At 47.5% G+C, this 22,211-nt stretch overlaps 1 protein-coding gene across 7 annotated transcripts in view; it reads left to right on the forward strand.

Moving 5' to 3' along the window:
* The window catches only part of Csmd2 (CUB and Sushi multiple domains 2), a 582,265-nt gene that overhangs the window by 178,823 nt on the left and 381,231 nt on the right, over positions 1-22,211 (forward strand). For all 7 annotated transcript variants that reach the window (XM_087215348.1, XM_087215347.1, XM_087215349.1 and 4 more), the window contains exons 4-5: positions 9,785-9,979; positions 21,923-22,130. In XM_087215348.1, coding sequence (XP_087071474.1) covers positions 9,785-9,979; positions 21,923-22,130 — 403 coding nt within the window. The remainder of the gene's footprint in view (positions 1-9,784; positions 9,980-21,922; positions 22,131-22,211) is intronic.

Below are 22,211 nucleotides of genomic sequence, written 5' to 3' on the forward strand. Positions count from 1 at the left end.
AACACAGGGGCATTGGTTTCTTCAAGAGGAGGGGGATTTCTGAAGTATTTTCTAAAATTAGCTGGCCCTCTAAATGTTTTCCTCATGGAATTTATTTCTCAGCCACTGTTGTATGAAGTTGACTTTGGGAAACATTTCTAAGCTTCACTCTGCAATTAATCAAATTTAGCCAGCAATTGTATATGTAACTACTCTAACGGTAACAGTATTTTGCAGTGTGTCCCCATGGAGTGCCAGTAATTTTCTATGTGTTTTTCTGTCAGACATATTTGATCATCCTTGGGCTGGGAGGTGGTGCAGAAAGGCAGGTAGAGCAGGGAATGATAGGCCTGGATTGAAGAAGCTGGCAGAAAGTGCCTCATGAAGGTCCTGGTGCCAACTTACAGCTCTTTAGCCCAAAGACCAGGTCATGCCACAATCTCCCCAAATAGGATGGGTAAGAACAACTGATTTTTAGGGTAAGTAAATTCTAAATATTCCAAAGGGTATACTTATAATAAAATAGGATTTGTATTTATCTGAAATTCAAATTTAACTGGGCATCCTCTATTTTATTTAGCAACTATATTCTGTGACCTGGAATGGTGTTGCTTCTAAAGAATCACAGGTAAAAGAAAAAGAAGCTGTGGGGCCCTATGGTCAGCAAGCATGGAGGAGAATTCCAGCCTCATAGTCTGTGGCCCCACTGGTGGGATTACAGACATTTTTGCAGCCTGGGCTAGTCTGGGTTTGGAGAAAGGGACTCAACAGGAGATCTGTTGGGTGTGGGTTGGGCATGCTCTTGTCCTGGCAGGGAGAGGGACTCTGAAGGCCCCCAGAAGACTGGGTCTGTGCCAGGAAGGCAGAGAGACAAATTCGGTTCAAATTCAGGGAGATCCAGGCCACTGTCTGGCAAAAGGCAAAGGCACTGAGTCACCTATCTGAGGTTTCAACCCCAGCTTGATACTAACCTGCAGCACGGCCCTGAAGTTGGCCTCACTGTTCCCCATTTCCCCCTATAAAAAGGGAACAGTGGTGGAACCTCTGTATGGGGGAGGTGAAATAGAGGAGTCCAGACAAAGTGCTAAGCAGAGTGTCAGGTCATATTAAACACCAGAAAGGTTTCTACTTCTAGCTGGGTGGCCCTTCAGTTCTTTAAATTAACTGTTTGGTAAAATGGGATTTAGAATCCCAACTAAAGAATACCAATGAGGTTATGAATTAGACACTGAGATAAATAGACACATAACTGGATAGCACTAGTTCATGGTCAACAGACTATGCCCAAGGACTGGCTGTCTGTTTTTATATACAAAATTTGATTGGAGCACATATTGCCAACAGCTGCTTTCTTACTACATGGTCAGACCGAACTACTATGACAGAGACTATATTTGCTGACTGGCTCCTTACAGAGAAAGTTTGCTAATCCAGTACTAGTTTATTGTTGTGTGTGTATACAAATTTATAATATTATGTGTTATACATATATGTATTCATTAAATATATATTCTATATATTATACATGTATATATGTTCCGGAATTGTGGAAAGAAACTCACAGAGACACAGAAGTTGGCTAAAAAAACAAATTTACTCGCAAACAGGCAGGACTGCCAGAAACTGGTCTGGTCGGAGTCTGTGCCCTGTGTTCTTTGTCCATCACCTTTTATACTTTTGTCAGTCATTATCTCATCCCTAGTGGTCTTTGTTAAGTAAATAAAGTTCCAATTCCTGTTTAATGGTTAGACACAGGCGGTTTCTGTCACTGATTACAGTCCTAAGCACATGACAGTTAAGGCACATACATGACAAGTTGGTTCAAGGATTCCCACTTTGTTCTTCAGAGCTAGGATGCTATGTATAGTGGAGCTACAGATCAAAGGAGCTATATAACCTTCACTTTAAACAGCAGAAGGAATGGGCTAAGGCAAGCTTTTAAAGGGATACACTACCTAGTTTGCTTCCACAACTACTTTAATAGCTAATCTGCTAACCTTACTTTAAAACATTTCCCTATCATATACACATATATGACATTATAATTATATATGTGTGTGTGTTTATTTAATTCATAAAACACATTCCAATTTCCACCTGGGCACTCTACTCCTGCCAGGCATTCTTCTAGTTGTATAAAGAGTATCAACACTGTTCCTGCTCCTCAAGGAGACCAGGGAGGAAAATAGATACCTAAAAAAAATTATAAGTAGGTTCAGTGCTGTTTGGAATCCAGGATGGTATAGATGAATGAATGAACAAATATGAATGAATAAATGAATGAGTTAATAAATTAAAAGGCTATATGACAAGTGCAGAAATTGAAGTGCAAATAACACCCCAACATAACTCTATAAGAGGAGTCAAAAACTCCAAACACTTTAAACATGGAATTGTGAGATTAAAAAATTAATAAAATCACCAGAGTGAGCTTGCCTAATTAGTGGACCAGGAGTTCCAGGATTCTGCATGCCACTGGTATTATAATATTATTTGCACTCTATCAGGATTGTTGTCTTGGGATTTTATGGTTTATATAAGACACCATGGGTGTCAGGGAAGAATTCACAGAGTAAGTGACATTTAATGGTAGCTTTGATGGGTTAGTAGGAGTTCGCCAGTGCAGAATTTGAGAGACCAGCAAGGTTTGCTCGTGAAAGTGTGGTTTGGAATGGTAAGGACTGGTGGACAAGCCAGGGGAGCAGGAGGGGAAGCAGAAAATGTCAGCAGGGGTCAGATCATTAAAGGAGCAGGCTGCATGAACTTAAGCTTTGATCTATCTTGGCAGCAACAGAGAGGGTCTCAAATTTTTTCTCTCTTTCTTTTTTATGAATGTTTCAAATAATTATCTATTCTCACATAAGTCACACACCAAAGTGTGTTTGTCTGTGCACCTTGGTGGTAGGGAGCCCACTTTTGACACATGAGCCCTTGGGTGGGTCCACAGGGCAGGACCATGATGAATTTGCCATTCTAGAGCTTGGAGGGATCGATCTGCTGGGCATAACTGACATTTTCTATGGGTTGTTCCTCATCTCAGCTCTTCTTGCAGTGAGGAGCCCAGACCCCGCCTCTGAAATACAGATTCAAGAGGTTTGGAAGCAGGGTCTATGCATTGGTTTCTTTGTAAAATTCCCCAAATGACTCTGATGCTGGAGGCTGCACACTTCACAAAGGTGAGCCTGGAGAATAAGCTCTGGAGGGTGCGTTCTGACAATCAGGGGGAGCCTGCCAGGGCAGGGCCTGCTGAGTCACTGTGGCTGGCATGCTCCACCTGAGGCCCTGTTATTCACCTCGTCTTGACTGACAGGTAGCAGAAAACATACAAGACCAAACTTGAGGTCAGCTTGCCTGAGTGTCACCGCATGCTCCCCCTGAGGAGCATGAGCGTGAGTGCCCTGTCAGGATGTGTCCGGGCACATGGGTGACCAGTGACTTTCATGAGGAATGTTCAGCACAGGAACAGCTGGATGAAAATATGTGGGCTGCAGAGCCAGGGACTGGGAAACAGCTCTGTGCTCCCACATCGAGCTGCATGACTTTGGAAAAGGTCCCAACCTGTCTAGCAGCCATGTTCACCTCAGTGAGAAATAATAGCACCTCTATCAGTAGGCTATTGGGAGGGTTACATCAGGTCATGAAGTCATTCAGTAAACTTTATCAAGATGTTATTATATGCCAGGTTCTGGGAACTAAGTCCCAGCAGTAACAAAATAGACCAAAATCTGCCTGGCGTCAGGGAGTGTGCATTGTAGTGAAATAAGACAAACAACAAATGTGTCAAACATAATGCCATGTATGAATGTAAGATACCTATTAATTTTATATAAAACATATCATTACATTTTATGTTAAAATTATGTATTTATATATAAGCATACATAAATATATTATACATTTAGTCCTTATTTACACTTTCAGTTTCTCACACCAGAGAAACTATTCGGTATTTACCCATGTGTGTCCTATTTATTTCACTTAAGAGTATTGCCTCAATGTGCATCCACTTAGCTATAAATGTCTCTAATTTCTCATTTTTTATGGCTGAGTAGTACTCCATTTTATAAAAAAACACACATTTTCTTTATCCAGTCTCCAGTTGATGGGCATTTGGGCTGTTTCCAAGTTTTAGCTATTACAAACTGCGCTGCTATGAACATGGGTGCACATATATCACTGTGGTATGATTCTTTGAATTCTTTAGGGAAGATCCCCAGCAGTGGAATAGCCGGGTCAAATGGGATTTCCAGTCCTAGTTCTTTGAGGTATCTCCATACTGATTTCCACAGTGCTTGCACCAGTCTACACTCCCACCAGCAGTGGAGCAGGGTTCCTCTTTCCCCGCCAGCATTGGTTATTGGTTGATTTCATGATAGCAGCCATTCTTTCTGGAGTGAAGTGGAATCTCAGCATTGTTTTCATTTGCATCTCTCAAATGACCAGTGATGTTGAACATTTTTTCATGTATTTATTTGCTATTTCTACTTCTTTGTCTGAGAAATGTCTGTTCATTTCAGATGAACATTTTTGGATTGGGTCTTTAAATTTGAGAGGTCTGATCTTTTTAAGTTCTTTATAGATTCGAGATAGTAGACCTTTGTCTGAGGAAGAGCAGGTGAAGATTTTTTCCCACATTGTGGGCTGTCTCTTCACACTGCTGGTGGTTTCTCTTGCTGTGCAGAAGCTTTTTAATAAGAAGAGATCCCATTTGTTGATTGTTTGTGCTAGTTCACGGGCAACTGAGGTTTTGTTCATAAAATCTTTTCCTAAACCGGTGTCTTCAAGGGTTCTACCTAACCTCTGTTCCAACTGGTTCAGAGTTTCTATTTTAATATTTCGATCTTTAATCCATTTTGATTTGAGTTTAGTGCATGGTGAGAGATATAGGTCTAGTTTTAATCTTTGGCAAGTTGAAACCCAATTTTTCCAGCACCATTTATTAAAGAGACTATCTTTCCTCCAGTGAGGGTGTTTGGCTCCTTTGTCGAAGATGAGATGGCTGAGTGTGTCTGGCGTTGTTTCTGCATCTTCTAATCTGTTCCACTGGTCCTCAAGCCTGTTTCTTTGCCAGTACCAAAGCATACATAAATCTATAGTTCACAAATTTGTATTATTATATTTGTATACATTATTATGTATAAATTTATAATAATATATATCAAATATATAATGTATTAGAGGGGCTGAGAAGACACCTCTTTGGGGAAGGAAATATACACAAAGCACCTGACATTGAGTGCTGCACAGAAGTAAATGTTCAGTAAATTGTGTTTAAAATGCCAGACTGCTGAAAATACAGGAGCTGTAAGGATGAGGTAAGTTAATGTGTGATACAAAAGTTCCTAGTACAGAGCTAGGCATCAAAAGACAGTGATTGTATTTTTCCTTTGCTTGACCTGCCCATTGACCTTAGTCTCTCTCACACACGCGCGCGCACACACACACACACACACACACACACACATCGCACACACAAGTAGCTCTGTCTCTTCTTGGCATGCAGAGGGCTGTGGCAGATAAGCACCTTCTCCCTGAATCCTCTTTTGCAGCTCTCCTGCTACTGTGTATCAGTCATATGGCCACAAGAGATGAAACCATTTACTTAATGGGATATAAGAAATCAAAACATATGGAGGGCGCTTGTCCAGAGAGCATAAATGACTCTTCATTATAATATGGGAAACAAAGTCTCAAATTAAAAATAAAACAAGGCATGATGTTGCTTTTGCTGCACTTCAACCACAGAGGAGAGTCTTTGTCATACAATCATGGAGAATATTAGGTTGATTGGCAAGAGCCGGGCTTTGTAGCAGGGACAAAATTCCCCACAGCTAATCTACAATGGAATTGTTCAATGTCAGGCACAGCTTTAATAATGTCATTCTGGGCTGCGTTGGATGTAAATATCCCACTCTTCATTTTGTAAGCAATCAAAGGGAAGCTTCATAGACAGGAGAGCATGAACAGTCATAATATCTGTGCTGAAAAACACATGGACAAAATGAAACAAAAAAATCAAAGAATGCTACACCTCAGAAAGGCTTTGCTTTGTGGCTTATCTCCAATCTCCTGTGTCTGTCCAGCAAGATTCTCATTAGACACACAACAAAAGACCACATCTTAAATGTTGTCCTTGACATCATTTGAAAAGTACAGGATTGGCAGATTGGACTAGAAAAAATCAGACTACTAAACCTGGACAATCAGGTAATGACCTTCATCTTGGGAAGTCCCCAGCACGGTGCAGGAGGAAAGAAACACTGGTTTCTTGTGCACTTACTCTGTGCTCGGGTGCCTTGCCGTGGACAGCAGTGAACTATGCAGCCAGAAAGACCTAGATTTCCAACCTAGTTCTGCCATTTTCTAGCTGAGTAGCCTTGGGCAAGCAAGTCACTGTACCTCAGTTTCTTCACCCATAAAAGGAGGATAATACATGTATATCCTATAGGTTTGTTTTGAGGATTAAGTAAAATAAGCTTTTGACCCAGGACCTGAAACGTACCAGCCACTCAATGGCAGTTAGCATACATCTAATTTTCAGCTCTATAACACCCTATTATGGGCTGAGTTGTGTCCCCTCAAAAATATGTTGAAGACCTCATTCCCAGTGTCTGTGACTATGATCTTGTTTGGAAATATGGAGTTTCGGGTGATCAAAGAATGAGAGCATTAGGATGCTCTCTACCCAGTATGACTGCTGTCCTTATAAAAAGGAGAATTTTGGGCCCAGAGACACAGCAGGAGAATGCAATGTGAGATGCAGGACTGGACGGATGCATGTACCAGCCAAGCAACCCCAGAGGCTGCCAGTGAACCACCAGAAGTAGGAAAGGAAAAGGGATTTCGGTACAGGTTTCCTCAATTTTGAACTTCTAGCCTCTGTAACTGCAAGAAAATAAATTTCTGCTGGTGTTGGCCCCCCAGTTTGTGATACTTTGTTACAGAAGCCCTACGAAATTAATGTTCCTGTTTTCAGATGAAGAATTAAAGCCCCAGGCAGGTGAAGTTTACAGCTCAATTGCAGTCTTCCAGAGCTGGGATTCAAACCCAGGCCCCACTGAGCCCCAAGTCTGCCCACTCGCCATTAACTGAGTGGCTCTCGGGACTAGAGCTTAGGATAATGGACCCCCATTCATTGTACTTAGGTCCCAGTGGAGACCTAGGTCACAGTGGTCTGATTATGAACAGCTCATTAAATAAAGAGCAGGAAGCATTGGAGAATAACTTTTTTAAAAGAATCGACTTTTATTTATAGTGACGTTCCAGTCATTAATTTCAAAGGAAGAAAGCCCAAAGCAGAAGTGGGTTCATTAAAAATTTGACATTAGTAATTTAATTAAACTGGGTCTTTGAGTTTTGTTGCAGAAAATGAAACGTTAGTTCTACACCACTTCTCAGCCCATTTCCCCGGTTGGCTCCCTCCCCTCACCTTGGCTTGCTCTCTTCTCTAAATGTTTACCTGACATGTCCCTCCCATTCCTAACCCTCACAAGCACACACTTATTACACTTAGTGTTTCAGCTGAGATCCAGCAGCAGTGGATCATGGGAAACATCAAAAGAGCCAGCAGCACAGGATCATGGGAAATACCAAAGGAGTCAGTCACAGGGCATCATGGGAAATACCAAAGGAGTCAGTGGCAGGAAATCATCAGAAATACTAACCTGGGATAATAGAGGTAAATCCTTTCATCTCTGTTATTTCACTTGTCAGAAGTAGAAAATGGGGAAGGAGAACTCTTTGGTTCTTCAGATCATCCCACAAAAATACAAGCCTATGAGGACAGAGACCTGATGTGCTGAGTTCACTGCTATATTTCCAGCACCAAGTATAGTAGGCCCACATCCCCCAAGTCCCCAGCATCTTGTTGCTCTCCAGGATATACCTGTAAAGCAGCCCAGGCTCCTGACTTCCTGACCCTTGAGGTCCAGAGGAATGAGAACATCTGCTCTTTTGAGCACCAACTATGTGCCAGGCATGTGCCAGCCAGGCAGCATTCATTATCAGTAAACCCCTCCATCATCAGATGTTAAAGCTCTCACTACTTTTTCCGTTGAAGAAACTAAGGCTCAAAGAGGTCTTGTGGCTTAAGATCATGCAGAAAGTGACTGTAATAGCACCTGGTTGCAGACTCGTACTGGAGTGGTTCCAAAGTCTGCTGTTTTCCTTTACATCAAGCCATTTCTCTCTGGAAATGGAGGAGAAGAAGGAGGGAAGGCTGCTTTTCACAGGGTTCTGAGATCATCAGGGCTGATAGGTAGGCAGCCACTGCCAGCAACGTGGGCAGGAAGAGAGTACTGCAAGGGCTTGAGAGGGTCCATCAGAGTCCAGCCTGCCCATCTTCACTTCCTCATCATTGCCACCCTACTCTCTTCTCAAGGTTCTCTGAACTCCTGGATTCTCTCTAGCCCCAGGGCCTTTGAACGTGCTACTCCTTCTACCCACATGCTATTCCTTACTAAATCTCTCAGGGTTCTAGAGATGTCACCTCCTCCTGGAATTCATCTGTGTCCTCCTGCTTGGTCCCTCTCCCACCATACCATTTAGTCTACCTTTAATTGTGCACATCTACTGGACTGGGAGCTTGGGCTCATTGGTGTTGTACTCACTGTCTGCAAGAGGTCATAATTGCGTTACGTACCTTAGCTCTTTTACTTCTCAAAACAACTCTTTGAGGAAAGTGCTCTTGTGCGTCCCATCTTATAAATGAGGAAACTGAGGCACAGAGAGGTCAAGAGACTTATTCAGGGCCCCACAGGTAGTGAACGATTGGGCAAGGAAGTGAAGCCAAGCATGACTCTGAGTCATCACTACCTCTTCTCAACCCACTGCAGCCTCTCAGCAATGCCCTGCATAAACCATCCTCAGTGGGTTCAGTGGGAGGGACTTGAACAGTGTTCTGGGCAGAGCTGAGACTCCCATCCTGGCCCCATGGGGCTGTCCCTGCATGGAGTGAGGTATGACCTTTAGGGCACAGGCAGTTCCAGCCCCGGGGAGAGAGGCAGAGGCAGAGGGACCTGGGTCCAGTGGACCAAGTGGCACACAGGCACAGAAGAGCTGTGTCCTTCCTCCCTCCTAAGTGGCAGGTCAAGATGCTCTTGTACCCTTCCCCAGTGCATTTCCTCTGTATGATGAGTACACATGGGCAGTGTAATTGTGTCGGCTCTGTTTGCACACTGCACGCCGTGTTCCCGGCTCCCATTTTTCCCCTTTAAGCAGGTCAAGCTGATGAGAACTCAAGTTCTTGTTTTCCCATCTCACTGCCTGTTCTAGCACTAACCAGCTCCTCAACTCCCCCAAACCTGCCAGGCACAGGACCCCTCTGGCTGCCAGGGCAGAGCACACATGAAAGAAAGGACATGGGGTTTAATGAGCAACTACTCTGTGTCATGCTCTGTCCCTTCCTTGAAGTCTGACACCAGTGTGGTCATTCCTGAGAGACGAAAGTGTTTGCCCTGGGTTTGGGTCCGTAGCAATTAGGATGGATGCCACTCGTGCCCAGGGCTGTGCATTAGAAAAACCTACATGTAAATAAAAGACCAGACGAAATGGGAAAAAAGAAAAACCTACATGTTTGATTCTAAATCTCCTGTGTGGCTGGCTCCTCCTTGCCCTATGATCTCTTACAAGTGACCCATTCTCTGGGAGTTGGCAGTCTTGAGGCACAGGTCAGCAGTGGCCGGCCCCATTCATGGAAGGAGAGACAAGCCCAAGGTGGCTGAGTGGCCAAAGGGTTGTTTCTAAGCAAGGTGGTGTCAGCGACAACCCCACCTCACTGACCACATGTCCTTCCTGCTCCTCACAGTTCTCCCCAGCCACACGTGCGGGAACCCAGGGAGGCTGCCCAATGGCATCCAGCAGGGCTCAACCTTCAACCTTGGCGACAAGGTCCGCTACAGCTGCAGTCCCGGCTTCTTCCTGGAGGGCCACGCTGTGCTTACCTGCCACGCCAGCTCTGAGAACAGCGCCACGTGGGACTTTCCCCTGCCGTCCTGCAGAGGTAGGTGGCCAGAGAGGGCCTGAGGGCGTGGGCAGCAGCTTGGAGGAGACGCTGGGGCTTCCAGTGGGATCTAGGCCCCAAGGGAAGCTACCCCACCCTTCCCAGCATGACGTGGAGTACTCTGGGAGCCCAAGTCTGGAGAGCACTGAGAGGCCCAAGGGTCTCCAGGCATTGCACAGGTTTCTCAGCCTCACCGACCTCCTAGACCTCAGACATGCACCACCAGTTTCCTTCCTCTGTGCCAACAAGCCTGCTTTTAGCCAGCCTTCTCTGCCTGTGGCTCCTACCTCAGAGGCGGTGCCAGTTCCCTTCCCGTTACAGATCATCACTCCTGTCGTACTTGGGTCCCTAGCTTGTGTACTGACCTCACACTGGCCATGTGTCCTTTCTCTTTCAGCCTCTGTCCCTATTTTAAAATTCCTTCCTGCCAGTTCCCAAATATCTTCAAAACCAGTTGCCCCAATAACTCCCTCAAAATAAATGTCTCCCTCCCCAAGTGCCCAGCTCAACCCCATTTGTCCAAGGCTTTCCTGAGCTCTAGAAGCCCTAAGTTCTGGGAATCCCCCAAGTCCCAGGCAAGCCAGGACATTGGTCACCCCACTCCCAGCCTCTTGCTTATTGTCCTTCCAACTCATCATAGCCAAGCTAACTTCTAAAATAATTTCCAACGATTCTTATCTGATGATAAAAATAATATGCGATCATTTTGAAAAGCTTAGAAAATACAGAATAGAGAAGAAATAAAGTGTATCCATTTTAAGGATGATTTTTGTGGTTTTCCTTGCCATCTCCATCCAGTACATGTTGCACATACGCATATATGACAGTGTATACCCAGACTGGCGTTTTACTGCATGTCGATGAATTTTAACCACCTCTGAAGCACTCTCGCACCCACTGAGAGTTCTCATCCATTCACAAAGCTTGGCACCTTGGAAGCATGGTCTGCATTTGTCTCCCTCCTCACTGCCCAGTCATTTCTCTGCAGAGTGGGGCCTTTCACCCCTCTGTTCTATATCATGTTGATGAATCAGATGGAAATTGTTTTGGTCCTTATATTCCTTGGCCTCTCAACAGCCTTTGCATTACAGACCACTCTCTTCCGAAATTCTCATCTTTAATTTCCATGCTTAGAGAACACCTGGATATGAATCTGGGAGAAGTTCAAGGAATTGAGAAATAATTGGAGCAAATAGTTCTTCCTTTGGTTCAAGTTTTACTTTTCTCTTGGAGGAAGCTCTTCTGTAATTATTCTCAAAAGACCAGCTCTCTCCTGCTGCCATATGCACATACTTTTTAATATTGACACCAGGGATGAGAATAGGCAGGCATACCTGTTCCCTTTATTCGCACTCCCATGGCAGACATAATTAATCCATCACAGCACCCTTCCTGCTTGCATCCAGAGACAGCTGTGAATTTTCTTCCAACAGGTAAGCCATGACTAGTCAATCTGAATTGCCACTTGATTCCATGCTTTGTTACTTTTCCTCAGCCAGTAGAATTGGCCTTGGCCAATTCTCAAGGAGACTACAGTCCTCTTTTCTGCCTTTCTAAATTCCATCTTCACAGGTCTCAAAACATGGCAGCCAAGACAAGTCATCTTCTTGACCTCCTGCAACATCAGTCACCACGTCTCTCTGTCCTGGCTGTCCCTGCCACCTTGACCACTCCTCAGTAGGACTCGGACAGTCTAGGCCTTCTTGTCTCTCACCTGCCTTCTGAGTGTCCCTTGTGGACAGCCATTCTCCAGCCACTGCCCACACATCCCAACCCATCATCTGCTGTGGGAGTAACTTTCTAAGACCCAGATCTGACACAGTCACCCGTTGCTTAGAATCCAGTCGGTAGCTCTTCATCACTGACAGGGACAAGTTCTGCTCCCTTACCATGGAGCCCAAACCTTTCTGGAAAGAGTCCCAGACCGATCTTTTTACTCTGTCAGTCTCCTCTAAAGTAGCTCCCAACTGAGCTTCACAGACAATGCTGGGTTCCAAACACACCAGGGGAGCCGGCTGAGGACAGCAAGGTCAAGTCTTGCTTTCAGAATGGCTTTGGCCTGCAGGCTTCCTGCTCCCTGCCGGGCCTGAGGTGTGGTCCTGCTCAAAGGCTAGGAGAAAGCAAAATGCCTCTCCCACTCCTGGAGGCCCTCTCCACCCCCCTCCCACAGCTCCATTTCTTCATCCTAATCCTCCACACACTGCAGGAGTACCCTGAGAAGCAGCCTCAATAATGCCAGTGCTTTTCCAAAAATGATTTTCCAAAGTGTTCTTCCTTGGGAGGCCGAGCTAACCAGGAGAGAAGGGTACTCACCATGCTCCCGCCTGGACCTTCCTAGGAGCCACGATCATGCCAGAGTTGTGGAGCTTATGATCAGGAAGGATTAAAAGCCTCTTGATCTTTCTCCCTCTTGTGTTGAATTCTCAAGGGCTGGCACCGTGAGTGGCTAAACATCATCCGATGGGCAGTGATCTGTAAATATTTGCTGCATGGCGAGTGCTGGATAGGTCTAATTCACCAGTAGAATAGCCTGCGAGCACAGGGTAATTTCCAGCCTGGGTTACCCACCTGCTCTGCTCTGAGGGACATAACCTCTTCAGTCTGAGATTTTGTGCACATCTGCTCCATCCTGGAGGCACTGTGTGCCTCACTGAAAGGGGCTCAGTGTGGAGTAACAGCACAGTAGCAGGAAGAGGGGCAGAGCAAGTGTGAGGCTGACCCTCAAGGAGGCGCACCCCAAGGATCCACTGAGGTCCACTGAAGTGTGGTCCAGCTGACAGAGGCCAGGAGGCAGGCTGTGATCTTCTTGTGCCTTTGGATCACCATGGGTACATTTCAAAGGCAGAGGCCCCTCAGAGATGCCAGCTTTGGATAACCTCCTTGGTCCATAAAAAGAAAGACCATGTGGTTTTCAGCCATCAGCATCTGACTTTTGAGGGATGTTGGCCCTGGATTGAAGAAGCCTGCTGAGGAGGGAAGGGAATCAAACATGCGAGGGGCTAAGAGGAAGGGGTTGGAGAAGAAACTGGCTGCAGCCAGACAAGAGAGTCAAGCCAAGCTTTGCAGGCTGTCCCCAGACCTGGGGAACAGGCATCGGTGTCTACAGAGGCTACAAGTGCTGAGCTGCATTCCAGATTCTCTGGCCTCAGGGGAGGAATATGCAGAATGTGAAGCGGAGGCATTGGGACTGGGCATGGACAGTGATTTGAGTCAGACCGGTCAGCTCAGAGCTGTGCATTCACAGGCATGTTGCTGAACCTCTCTGAGTTTTAAAGTTGGGCCATAAGCAGCAGCCTTACAGGAACATTGCTTACTCATTCATTCAATCCATGATTCAACATTGTTCTGCTGAGTGCTTACCGTGTGCCAGCCAGAAACTGATTCAATTCTTATTTACTGATGCCCATGAAGTACAGATCTAGTTACATAAAGACAATGGCAGTGATGATCCAGTCAACCAAATCACTCGATCTTGTGGAGTTTACATCCTAGCATCGAAGAGACAGGAAACAGAAAAACTAATGAATCTCAGGTAAGGATAGGAAGTAGGAAGGAAATACAGCAGCTAGGGAGCCAGCAGGAGGGATCTCTGGAGAGGAGACCTGTGAACTTAGTCCTGAGTGATAAGAAGGAGACTTTATGTGAAGACCTGGAGAGGGGCATTCCCAGAAAAAGGAAAGGCAAGTGCAAAGGTCCTGAGGTGGGAACAAGCTCAGCATGTTATAGGAACAGAAAGTAGATTGAGGGGTCAGGGGATGAACCCTAAGCTCAAGAGAGAGCAGGGGGGAGTTTTAAGCCTAGCTTGATCCAAGTTAACTTGCTTTTTGAAAAAGACCACTCTGGATGTTTAGAGGGAGAGGGACTGTAGCTCAGCAAGAAACACAATAGTTAGGAGGCAGCTATTGTAGGCAGCGGGGCTGAGATGGTGCCTCTCCGTCCAGGGGCCTGGATAAAAATGGAAGAGTATGTGTAGATGAGTTTCTTGGTGATAAAGCTTAAAGCAGAGACCCTTTTTCACAGCAAGAATTTAGTAAGTGTTGTGTTTCTTACCGTCATGGCCACTACTGGCCAGCATTTACTTATTTAGTCCAGTGTGCCAGACCCCATGTTATCTAATTTAATCTGCACAAACCCGCTAAGAGCTGAAGGTATTGTTATACCAATTAAGAGACAAGGAACCAAGGTCTGGGAGGAGGGCTTTGTTGCAGTGACAGGTAGACAGTGGTGGAGACTCAACTCAGCTCAAGGCCATGATCTTGACCACCAGTGTCCACCACAGGCCAGGACAATTCCTCCAGTCTCCTAGTCCAGAGCCTGAGAGCTTGGCCCTCATGCATACATTTCCCCTGCAGGGTCCCCAGGCCAGCGACTGTAGGCTCCGTGGCTGCCCCTTGGCTTCCCATTCCACTTGTCCCAGAATCTCATTAGAAAAGACAGCCTTGGAAAAAGGCCTGAGGTCATGTTCTGGGCAGGTGCTCCTGTAGGGCAGGGCTGGAGTGCTGAGGCTGCTGCTTCTCCCAACCTGGGAAGGCCAGGCCATGACTTGTCCACTTCCTGTGAGCATGGGTGGCTGGACCGGACTCCAGCAATACAGGCACCAGAGATAGGGAAATGGGTGGGTACTACTGTGACTCTGGAGTTGGTAGCTAGTAGAGTCAGTTGGAAGCTAACTCTGACACTTGGTAGCTATGTGGCAATGGGAGAGTTTAAAAACCTCACTGGGCCTCTGTTGCCTCATCTGTCAAATGGGGATGAAATCCCCATCTTCCTTGGAGGCTTGAGGACTAGGTGACAGCATGCGGGTGATGCACTCAGCACAGTGCCTGGTCCATGGTGAGCACTCCATGGCCGACACTGAGTCCCATCGGCATCCATCCCCTCAGAAAGAGACCTTTGTGGCTGTTCCTGTGGAAGGACTTCCCAGGGCCATGGCGATGTTCTCATGAATGAGTAATTTTCTCATTTTAAGAAGGAAGGAGGCCAGGCGCGGTGGCACACACCTGTAATCCCAGCACCCTGAGAGGCCGAGGCAGGATCATCACAAATTTGAGTCTAGCCCAGGCAACTTAGTGACATAGCAAGATCCTGTCTGGAAACTAAAATAAAAAGTTAAAAAATGAGCTGGGGAGGTAGCTCGGTGCAAAGGCTCCACTGGGTTCAATCCCCAGGATCAAAAAAGAATGTCTTTGATAAAGGCAAGGATAAAAGGACAGAGTCCGGAGCCCATGAGAAGAGGGGATTAAGGAGGCAGAGCAGGTGATGGTGGCTCAGCACAAACAGGGACACTGAGCTGTGCAGCACAAGAAAGGGGAGGCTGTGGCTTTGGGGTGCCCATGCCTGGCTCTCTGCACCTTACACTTGAGTTGCAAGATGGTACCCAGGCCTCTTGGGGTTTTTCTTTCCTCAGAGGCTGAGGAGCCCTGGTAGGGAGTAGAATACAGACAGAGGCCCAATGCCAAGAGCCCTCGTCCTCCAGGATGGTGTCCTAGAGGCTGCTGAAGTGGAGGCTTAGTGTACATGTCCTCCATCCCTCTCTGGGATTGGAGAATCATTGTGGGGTTAACACACAGCAGTGGGACAGTGGGATAGTTTTCTAAAATTATGGTTAATTGTAGAAATTTCTGTAGAACCTAAAGTCGATCATAAATAAAGTCATAAACTTGGAAAGGCAACTATCAGCACCACACACCTGCACCCAGGAATATGCATGAGCTAATGGCTGTGCAGAAGGCCCCTTGCCAGGGAAGGAGAAAGTGCAAGTGAATATTTTAGGACTGTGGTATCAGCTGCAGGTTATATTTTATGACTCCAGAGTTGTAGCCCTGAAATATGATGCCTTGTTTAAAGTGGGAGAAAATCTCCACACGGCATTTACTGCATTTTCAATCAAAACAGAAGAGTGTCCAAGAGAGGCAAGGGTGGCATCTTCAGGATGAACTAACGATGAACTAGCCAGAAATGAAGGATGAACTAGCCAGAGGATGGCAAACTCCAGAGTCCACAGTTTCAGTGCATTCCAGAAGTTGCTGGTTAGAACTGGGGAGTCAGAGAATCTTAGGATGTTTCAGAATACTGCTGTCTAGCAGAGGGGCACAGCACCTCTGGGGAGACTATTATCCTGGCAGTAGAGAGACTCCCCCGGAATCCTGACTCCACCTTTCCTGTGTGACCTTAAGAAAGTCTCTTAACCTCTCTGGGCCTCGGTTTTCTGTTCCATTTATTTGTTCTTCAGCTATTTATTGAATGCCTACTATATACCAGGAAATGTTCTAGAAACTGAAAGAACAGACATGGCTCCTGGAAAGAATTTACTTTCTTGATACTAAGTAAATAATGACATCATTGACCATATAAGTAGGGGAAATAATTATTAATGAGAAAATATGTAGTACTCTGAAGGCATACAGTGATGGAAGTACTCTGTTTCTGGAAAGATCCTTGAGGAATTGACATTTGGACTGGGACCTAAAAGCTGAGGAGGGACCAGCCAGGCCCATGAGATGGAGAAGGTTCCAGACTGAGAAAATAGCTCTTTCCAAGGTCCTGGAGTAGGGAGCTCCCCATTGTTCTAGAGAAGCCAGGAGGCGGCCAGTGTGGCTGCGGGACAGTAGGCAGGGAGAAGCACAAGAAGAAGGCCGAGTGAGGTCCTCCTGGTAAGCTGTGGGATATTCTGTTGATCCTGAGTGACAGCAGGAGTTATTGAAGGTTCCTACAGAGAGTGGCATTATCGGGCCTCTGTGTGAAGAACGAGTGGACAGGCAGGAGGGCGAGGGCCACCAGGAGGCTGGGAAGATGCGTCTCAGCTGCTTTGTCTGGAATGTGCTGTAGTCTCCAGTTAAGCCCTGGTGTGAAAAGGAGACAGTCAGTGACTGCTCGGAGTGGACAGGGTGGGATGTAGTCCCTGGCTGGGGACAGGCTGCAGGAGGAGGTGAGGATGTCCCCTGAGGGCATGAGGACTGGGTGCCTGTGTGACCCTCGCCAGGCCAGGGGCTCTGAGGAGGATGGGTCTGCAGGGAGGAGAGGGTGAGGCTGCTTTGGTGGGCTGCACAGAGTAATGCAGCACATCTGGTGAGTTTCTAAGGTGAGAGGGAGGCCCAGAATTGTGAGTCCTCCTCTTCCTCCCTGCTCCTGCTTTCCTGAGCATCATGTGTCCCTCAAGCAGCTTGGAGCACAGGCCTGGACAGAGACCCCGGCTCACCCTCAGTGGCTCCTGAGCACCCCCGCCTGCTGCTCTCCCCTCCTCCTGGACCGGGCCTCCACCTGCTCCCTCACTGTCCACTGTCAGCCACGGTCTTCGCCCTGAGGAGCCACTCCATTTTGGTCCCGTTATGCCAGGCTCCCAAACCACACCACCCGCCATCACTCAGGGACCAAAGTTGTCTCTCTAAGACAGGTCTGGGCTTTGACTCCCTGCTGAAAAGCCCTCTTCCCCACACTTGCAGTGGCTCCCAGCACCTGAGGTACAGAACGCAGACCCCCTCAGCCCTTCCGTGCTGACCTCTACCCTCCTCCCTGTGGACTCCCCCACTCACTCCTGTGTCCTGAGCCTTCACGACAATCAGTGGTGGGCCCAGATCCCCAAGCCTGTGCCCTAAAGACTCACCTTGGTCCTACCTGCTTTCCTGTCCCACCTGTCTTTCATCTCCTTCCAGTACAGTCTGTTCCCTTCTCAGTGTTTGGGTGAATGCCCTTTTCTTCACCATGATTTCCCCAGCCCCATTGTGGTCCAGATGAAGCTACAGTGGCTGGGACTGCAGGCTATTCCTTCTGTGTAGACGAGGAAGCCACCAGAGTGCTGGGGACCAGCGGCCCAGTGCTTGCTGGGAGCACTAGTGACAAATCTCTGGTGTGCCAATTGGCTCCTGTGGCTTATCTCCTGATAGTGTTCATTTAGTTGCATCTCAAGGAGACAAACCATGCCTCAGATGTCAGACTTCATAGCTTCCTGCCAGAGAGATATCCTGGAAGGAAACATGGTAAGCCGTGATAAAACAAACAGCACCACTAAAATGTATTTAAAGCCAAGCAAGGCCAGTCCTGTCTCCCTTTCCTGCTTCTCTCCCTCCTGGGGTCTGGGCACTGGGATTGGGGTAGCAGAGGAGGAAAGAAGTGGAGGAGAAACCAACCTCAGCTCCTCGATTGGCCTTCAAGGCCCTTCCCAGCATAGCTCTTGCCCTCCTGCCCCACCCAGCCCCACCCCTTCTGCCTGCCTCCCACTGGAGGGCCCTGAAACCACCACACTCACGACTCTCGCTGCCGTGTCCCTGGCCCTGGCTCCCAATACAGGCAGACAGCTCTCAAGCATGGTGCATCTGCTGGCCCCCTGTGAGGGATGCAGCCAAACTCTGACCACCAGGTCCAAGCACCACTATCTCTTACAGGATCCTCTCAGTAGCTTCATGAGGTGCCCCTGCTCAGTCCTTGCTGTGTTTGGCCTGCTGTCTGTGTGGCAGCTGGAGGATCCTGGTATTTCACAAATGCTGTTGTGCAGTGTTCTGCTCATCTCCTCCCCAAGAGAAGCCCTCATCTTTACAGTGTCCTCTGAAGCCCTCCACTGTACAGCGCCATTGACATCACCCCTTTCCACCCTTCTCTTTACCCCTGCTGCCCAGCCCCTCAGGTTTCTGGATACTCTTCATCCTGCCGGGCTATGCACCCGTGGCCTTCACGTTGCTGTTCCAACTACTCAGAATGCTTTTCCTGCAGATAACCACATGGCTCCTCCTCCCTCCTTCAGCAGTTGTCTCTCTGTCCACTTCTCAGTGAGGCCTCCCTGCCCACAACGTCCCTGCCCCGTAGGACACATCCCACCGCTCTGCATTTACCACCTCCTCATTTGCCCAGACTTTAGTAATTTATCTTAGAGTTGTCTTCATACCTCGATCAGGAAGCAAGTTCTGTGAAGGCAGATGTCTTCGCGTTACTGCTCCTTCCCTGAGCTGGGTCCCCAGCCCTCAGGATGACACAAAGCTGGTGCTCACTAAGCATTTGTTGGTCGAAGGAGTGAAGGTCTCAACAAAATCCTGAGTCCTCCGTGAAGCCTCCCCTGCCTCCTGTGAGCTGTGCCTGCCCCTGGCACGCCTCTTACCCCTGTGGCCCTCTGTGCCCTTGCTGTGTATCTGCCACCTCTCTGAGAAGCCCTCCAGGGCAGGGATGAAGACAAGCTCTTCTAATTGCTGTGCTGTCCCCAGGCCCATGGTGGGTCCTAGTTGGTGCTCAGGGCCTGGTGGTGGGAGGGGAGCATTTGCAGACCCCTACCCTGGGTCTGTGTTCCTGCACACCTGAGACAGAATGTTGAGAAATGGTCTCATGGTCCTCCTGACCCTGTAGAATGACATTAACGGAAATGGCCCAAAGCCACTAATTGTCACTTTTATTCTGAGCCCAGGCTGCTGCTCTGCATCCAGCTATGACCCCTGATTCTCACATTGGCACCCACATTCCCACATTCCCACCTCTTGGCTGCCTCCACCCCACAAGGGGCTCCTCTTCTGGGGGCCCTCCCAGGACATGGCCCCTTCCCAATTACCAGATGGTGGCTTGCACCAGAATCCTGGGAGTCACACCTCCCCTTCGCTGAGCCAGTGCAGTATCACCTGGATGTTGGTGACCGTGTGCTGCCTCCTGCTTGCTTCTGTGCCAGTCAGAGTGATCTTTCTAGGTCCTATTTCCACACCAGCTTCAATCCTCATAGGAAGTGGGCGAGAGACAACGTGGCATTCATTGAGCCTTTGCCACGTGTCAGCCACTGGCAGATGCTAAGCATTGTCCCACCCGTGGTCCTTTTCAGTTTTTGCAACAACTTACTGTCCAGAGAAGCAAACTGAGGCTTACAAGAGCAAATCATCCAGCACACACATGTGGCTGGAAATTGCAGAGCCTAAATTCAAATATAGACCTTCCTCACCCTTATATCCATTTTTTTTTCCAGCACACTCCACTGCATCCCGATCTCTTTGGCCTGGTGTTCTCTGGCATGTGGCCCTTTCTCCATCGCCATCTTCACTTCCTTCACTCCTTTTGCTCACTGCAGAGATAAGGCACTGAGAGAGCTGCTCCTCTCCTGCCTTGCACTTCATTCTTCTGTGCCTCTGACCATTTGGTTCCCTCTTTCCTGAAATGCCTTTCCTCTTCTTCTTTAGCTACTCAGTTCCTATGCTTTAAAACTCAGCTCAGGGCTGGGGATGTAGCTCAGTGGCACTGCACCTGCCTGGCAAGCACAAGGTCCTGAGCTCAATCCCTGGTACTGAAAAAAACTCAGCTCTAACAGCATATCCTCTGCTAAGCTTCCCCAAATTGACTCATGTAAGCAAAGTTATTTGCCGCTTTATTTATACCCTCAATGTGTAAATTTTCTTAGAGAAAAGAAGAGTTTTTTGGTTAACTACATAGGTTCTAGGAGCCAACTACGGGGCTTAGAATTTCAGCTCCTTCAATCACGATGAGCTGTGTTACCTTTGGTGAGTAACTGGATCTCTCTGAGTCTTGGTTTCCTCACTTACACAATGGGACTTATACAGTCATAATAGGGATCAAGTGGAATATACAGAGAACTTAGAATAGTACTTAAACATTAGTTCTCACTCTCCTTATCCTGCTGCCTCTGATACACAGTTGAATGGTGACACTGCATGTCCCTTTCTTTACAATGTAGACCATCTCTCTAAGACAGTGTATGCTGCAGTATACTCTGTTTCCTTGCTTGTTTACAGCTCCCAAGAGGGCAGGCTTAGAAAGCATAGGTGACCTGCCCCCAGCTCATTCATCTGGTTGTGGCAGGGAGGTTTTCACACTGATGCCTGCAGGATTTCAAAGTCATTGCTCTTGACTCCTGTCTGTCAGAGCATATTCCTCTGGTTGTCTTTTCTGAATATTGGATCTCAGCTGGGATTTAGGTAACAGCAGCAAGACTGCACCAGGTGCTGCTGCAAGGACAAGTTAGATGATATTCCTCCCCTTGGGGTATCCAGTGGTACTCAAAACCCAGAGAGGGAAGGCTGATGTGCTGACAGTGCAGGGCACCATATCCGTAGTCAGAGCACTTTGCTGTGGGAGGGAGTAAGGACCAAAGAGCAGGTACTCCAAGCTTGAGGGAATCAGTGTCACCAAGCAACGTTGGAGTTGGGTCCCAGGGCATCAGGATAGTTGCTTTGGACAAAAGCATCCTAGACAAAGGGACGGGGCAGGCCAAGGACAAGAGGTCTGAATCCACACAGTGCTGGGGCATAGCTCCCTTTGGGGTAGGGTTGGAGGAAAGATTACCCAAACAGGTCTAAACAGGTGAAGTCAGGCCTGGAGTGCCCTTTGAATTTTTGTCTCAGAGAGTTGTGTTGAATTTTTGTTTTGTTTTATCACTTCTGAGGTTTTCTAAGGTCCAGTGGGAAAAAATATTCTATTTACCTAAATTGTAACCGTGAAAATCAATCTAATAATTGATTTCTCCCCTTTGCTGGTCATCACAAAGAAGTATGGCGTAGGAGTTAAGAGTGTGCTCATTAAGACAGTTCAAATACTGGCTCTGCCATTCATTGGCTATGTGACCTCGGACAGAAAGTCATCACGTCCCTGTGTCTTGCCTTTCTTTATCTGTTAAATGAGAACAATAGCCACACATGGTGGTGTGCTCCTATAATCCCAGCACTCAGGAGGCTGGCACAGAAAGATTGTTAAGTTTGAGGCCAGCCCAAGATACATGCTAGACACCTCCTCATCCGAGCAGTGAGAAGAGTATTATCTAAAACTCTCAGAACAGTACATGGCACATGGTAAGGGCTGTGGAAAATGTTTGGTATCATTTTTCCTCAGCCAATTGAAAGACCAAGATCTTGTGCAAATTGTCTGTGCGTGTTTCAGACCCCTTTCTGCCTGTCATGGGTGAAGGCCACCATGCCAGGGCCTGGGAACCAGAGCACTCACTTGAGCCTCTTGTCTCTGTGCCCACAGCGGATGATGCCTGTGGTGGAACCCTCCGGGGCCAGAGTGGCATCATCTCCAGCCCCCACTTCCCCTTGGAGTACCACAACAACGCCGACTGCACATGGACCATCCTAGCTGAGCTGGGAGACACCATTGCCCTGGTCTTTATTGACTTCCAACTGGAAGATGGTTATGACTTTCTGGAAGTCACAGGGACCGAAGGCTCCTCACTGTGGTAAGTACCCTGCCAGCTCCCCCCATTTCCTGTTCCCTTCCCCTTCAGCTGTGAATTCCTGGGATCCACTCAGTGTTCTTG

This window comes from Heterocephalus glaber, unplaced genomic scaffold (assembly GCF_053883595.1).
Source record: "Heterocephalus glaber isolate CG9 unplaced genomic scaffold, H.glaber_assembly_v1.0 deba00001452, whole genome shotgun sequence".
NCBI classification, from domain to species: Eukaryota; Metazoa; Chordata; class Mammalia; order Rodentia; family Bathyergidae; genus Heterocephalus; species Heterocephalus glaber.